Consider the following 1213-nt stretch of genomic DNA (forward strand, 5'->3'; position numbering starts at 1 on the left):
GTATTGGCCCCGATACTTCACCCGGATTATATTATGGGAAAAGACCTGACTTTTCGGTTGAGCGCGGACCATGTGCGTATCTGTCAGATTGGAACATCCAAATACAGAAGACGTTAATAGTTAACTCTAGGAAGACAGAGATTCTTTAGTGGTTCTTACTGGCGGAGCCACGAAAGATATTGCGTATCTCAAAAGATTTGGACGAGCTCTTCAGCCATTTCAGCGTCTTCGCAGAGAGATGTACAATTACAAGGCCCCAATCCCACCTCGAACTTATTGCGAATCTGGAGAAATACCTGCAAATTGCGCCTCACCTTATACCGCGTGATTGTCCTGCTCTTCATCGTCCGGTCATCCGACATCCCGATCTTCAACCCAACAACATATTTGTTTCCAATGAGCTAGAAATCAAAGGGTTAATCGATTGGCAACATAGTGCGGTTCTTCCACTATTTCTGCAATGCGGTATTCCACAAAGTCTTCAGAATTACGGTGACGAGATCTCGGAATCACTGCAAACCCCTCGTTTACCAAACAATTTCGATGAACTAAAAGGGATAGAACAGCTCCAGCATGCAGAAATTTTCCGCAAGTGTCAACTTCACTATTTCTACGTCAAATTAACCGCGGATAATAATTCTGAGCTAATATTATGATGCCTTGACCTATCATTTCAGCAATTTTTCAGCATGTCAATGACCCTTGGGAGGGTGACAATGTGACCTTGAAGGCTGATTTAGTTGCACTATTGACAAATTGGAGTTGGAAGTGAGGGATGGGTGCCTGTTACACACTACAATGAAGCAAAAGAATGTGAGCAAAAGTTAAAGCAGATGCTCTTGATGCAGCTGAAACAGAGAAGAAAAGAGTCAAAATTCAAGAAAATTGAATTTTGATGACTTTTGTGAGGAGGATTACATGTGAAAAATAAACTAACTAGTCTATGTGGAACCTTCACATCTCATGAAATGGCTAATAGTGAGCAAAAAACCAATCACAGAAATCTTTTATTTTGAAAGATTTTTCAGATTGTAGATGTTTCAATGTCATTTCAAATATTAATTGTGCACAACTCTGTGATTATATTATAAATATAATCTTTGATAGTGATTTGTCTGTAAATCTCAACATCTTATTCACTGCTCATCAAGTTGGAGACTATGTCATCAATAAACATTGATGTTACCGGTATTGCATTTGTATATAATCAATC

The 1213-nt window shown here is 39.1% G+C and overlaps 1 protein-coding gene across 1 annotated transcript in view; it reads left to right on the forward strand.

Annotated features, from left to right (window-relative positions):
- The window catches only part of HCAG_03038 (predicted protein), a gene marked incomplete at both ends in the record, with an annotated part of 2775 nt that extends 2003 nt beyond the window's left edge, over positions 1-772 (forward strand). The window contains 2 exons of the mRNA XM_001542817.1: positions 196-440; positions 689-772. Coding sequence (XP_001542867.1) covers positions 196-440; positions 689-772 — 329 coding nt within the window. The remainder of the gene's footprint in view (positions 1-195; positions 441-688) is intronic.
- Between the last annotated feature and the right edge of the window lie 441 nt (positions 773-1213).

The sequence above is a fragment of the Histoplasma capsulatum genome, genomic scaffold, assembly GCF_000149585.1.
Source record: "Histoplasma capsulatum NAm1 scaffold_2 genomic scaffold, whole genome shotgun sequence".
Taxonomy (NCBI): Eukaryota; Fungi; Ascomycota; class Eurotiomycetes; order Onygenales; family Ajellomycetaceae; genus Histoplasma; species Histoplasma mississippiense.